This window comes from Heptranchias perlo, unplaced genomic scaffold (genome assembly GCF_035084215.1).
Source record: "Heptranchias perlo isolate sHepPer1 unplaced genomic scaffold, sHepPer1.hap1 HAP1_SCAFFOLD_1694, whole genome shotgun sequence".
NCBI lineage: Eukaryota > Metazoa > Chordata > Chondrichthyes > Hexanchiformes > Hexanchidae > Heptranchias > Heptranchias perlo.
Genome location: NW_027138963.1, coordinates 401 through 3,381, shown reverse-complemented (window position 1 = coordinate 3,381; position 2,981 = coordinate 401). Strand labels below are relative to the sequence as shown.

The 2,981-nt window shown below is 56.1% G+C and overlaps 1 protein-coding gene across 1 annotated transcript; it reads right to left on the bottom strand.

The window, feature by feature from the left end:
• Nucleotides 1-567: 567 nt before the first annotated feature.
• On the bottom strand, nt 568-2,091 carry LOC137309572 (translocating chain-associated membrane protein 2-like). The gene is made up of 3 exons (XM_067977704.1): nt 1,929-2,091; nt 1,300-1,463; nt 568-1,149 (listed from the first exon to the last, which is right to left on the bottom strand). Exons 1-3 carry the CDS (start codon nt 2,030-2,032, stop codon nt 1,076-1,078), a joined length of 342 nt encoding a protein of 113 aa, XP_067833805.1. The 5' UTR covers nt 2,033-2,091; the 3' UTR covers nt 568-1,075.
• Between the last annotated feature and the right edge of the window lie 890 nt (nt 2,092-2,981).

The window sequence follows — 2,981 nt, the reverse complement described above, 5'->3', positions numbered from 1 at the left end:
TTGCTGTCTTTTGAAGACTTCCCAATCTTCTATCCTCCCACTAAGTTTGGCTACCTTATATGTCCTTGTTTTTAGTTGGATACTATCCTTAATTTCTTTACTTCGCCACGGATGGCTGTCATTTCTTTTACACCCTTTTTTCCCTCAGTGGAATATATTTTTTTGAAAGTTGTAAAATAACTCCTTAAATGAACACCACTGCTCATGTACCATCTTACCCTTTAATCTATTTTCCCAGTCAACTTTAATCAATTCCGCTCTCATACCATCATAGTCTCCTTTATTCAAGCTCAGTACACTTCTTTGAGAACCAACCTTCTCACCCTCTAATTGGATACGGATTGGTTGAGCCGAGTGCCGCGTTCCCGTGTTGTAGTTTCTATTTCTCCGGGTCCCTGAATTAGTCACGGTTCCTGTCCACTGCCCCCCATTGACCGCTGCCCCTGACCCTTGCCCCCCTCTGCCCCTCAGCCTCACCACCTCCACAGGGACAGTGACCCACCCCAAGCTGGGGGACAGTGAGGGACCAGCGTGAATGTTCAGAGACACAAACATCACCAACACACGTTTACATTTAATTTGCACGTTTATTTACAGTTGTGCTCACGGTTCACGCGACTTCCGCACATAAACTGGGGTCAGTTTGGGTCACGATGCTGACCCATGCTGGGATTGACCAATCACCTGTGCCCGTGGGCAGCTTTGGAGCGAAGTGAGTAAGCGCCCAGCCTCGCCCCGGCGATGGACGGTTCCAGGGGGCAGGGTCGATGGGCCCCCAGGGGAGGGGGGGCTGTGACCCAGAGACGGACACAGGGCAGGAAGTGAGCGTCACTGCTGTCAGAAGGATCGAATTCGTGTCCGTCAATTACACCAGTCACCACCGGGTGTGGGACCGAGCCCCTCACAAGGCAGGAAAGGCCACCTGGTGAGGGGTTCGAGGAGACTTTACCGCAGAGTCCGAGCCTCGGGGGCGAGAGATCCCTAGGTGCACAGTGATGCCGTGTGATTGGTTGCTGCACTGAGTGCTGTTGCCAGGCAGACCCTGCACTTCCCCCAGTGCCCGGGCACCGGCAGGTTAGGGAGATCGGGTTTTCCGAACTCGAGGTGAGGCTCCGTTCTCCGATTTGACCAAACCGTTCTCATGGTGACCTGTGAGGAGAAAGATGCAGAGTTAGTGAGCAAGCTCAGTTCGAGGGCCTGTACCCAGAGTGTGGTCCAGAAAATCCTCCCCACCCCCACCTCGCATGGGCCCACCCTTTGAACACCTCCCACACTCAGTGACACCCACCCCCAACTGACCTTGCTCCCTCCGGACGATCCTCCCTCTCGCGGCCGTCACTGCCGAGATCTTTCGACGACCCCACTGCTCTGCTCGATATTCCCTCCACCGCCGTAACTGGAAGTTAATGAATCTCCACATCATCCAGACCTGGGTCAGGCAGACGGTCGCTAGGATACAGAGCCTGGGGGGGGGGGGGCGAAATGGGGACACTGGTCAGCACAGCAAGTGGTCACCACCCAGGTGTGGAGTCATCGAACACAATATCACACATAAACCTGGCGGAGGCGGGCGCGGGGACGTGAGGGGGCGCGGGGACGCGAGGGGGCGCGGGGACGCGCGGGGACGCGAGGGGGCGCGGGGACGCGAGGGGGCGCGGGGACGCGAGGGGGGCGCGGGGGACGCGAGGGGGCGCGGGGACGTGCGGGGACGCGAGGGGGCGCGGGGACGGGTGGCCTGGAGGGAGAGAAAAAGAGAGCGCGAGAGGGGGAAGAATGCAGTGAGTGGTGATGTGAGACGTGTCTGTCATTCTGTCCTGTATTCACGGGACTGGATGGTCAGTGTATTCCTGGTTGATGCCCTGGAACTGCGGCACTGCATCAGCTCACAGTAAGAGACAGACACACGGGCCTGGGGCCTGGGTACTTACCGGCAGGGAAGGGTGTTGAAGACTCCCGTTTCTATGTCGAAGGTCTGACTGTCGACACGGGACAGGCCGAATCCCAGCACCAGCACAGCCAGCGTCAGGGTCATCAGACGTGTCAGGACAAAGACCACAGCCCACACATTAAACCTGCTCAAAAGGAAAGAAACAAAAGAACATAAGAAATAGGAGCAGGAGTCGGCCACCTGGCCCCTCGAGCCTGCTCCACCATTCAGCAAGATCATGGCTGATCTTCAACCTCAACTCCACTTTCCCGCCCGATCCCCGTATCTCTTGATACCTCTGGAGTCCAAAAATCTATCGACTTTAACCATGAACATGTTCAACGACTCAGCATCCACAGCTCTCTGGGGTTTTTTTTTTATTCGTTCATGGGATGTGGGCATCGCTGGCGAGGCCGGCATTTATTGACCATCCCTAATTGCCCTTGACAAGGTGGGGGTGAGCCGCCTTCTTGAACCGCTGCAGTCCGTGTGGTGAAGGTTCTCCCACAGTGCTGTTAGGAAGGGAGTTCCAGGATTTTGACCCAGCGACGATGAAGGAACGGCGATATATTTCCAAGTCGGGATGGTGTGTGACTTGGAGGGGAACGTGCAGGTGGTGTTGTTCCCATGTGCCTGCTGCTCTTGTCCTTCTAGGTGGTCGAGGTCGCGGGTTTGGGAGGTGCTGTCGAAGAAGCCTTGGCGAGTTGCTGCAGTGCATCCTGTGGATGGTACACACTGCAGCCACAGTGCGCCGGTGGTGAAGGGAGTGAATGTTTAGGGGTTGGATGGGGTGCCAATCAAGCGGGCTGCTTTGTCCTGGATGGTGTCGAGCTTCCTGAGTGTTGTTGGAGCTGCACTCATCCAGGCAATTGCTAGGTGGTACAGGTCACAGGTTGGGAGGTGCAGCCAAAGATTCACAACCCTCTGAGTGAAGAAATTCCTCCTCATCTTGGTCCTAAATTGCCGACCCCTTATCCTGAGACTATGCCCCCTAGTTCTAGACTCTCCAGCCAGGGGAAACAATCTCTCAGCATCTACCCTGTCAAACCCCCTC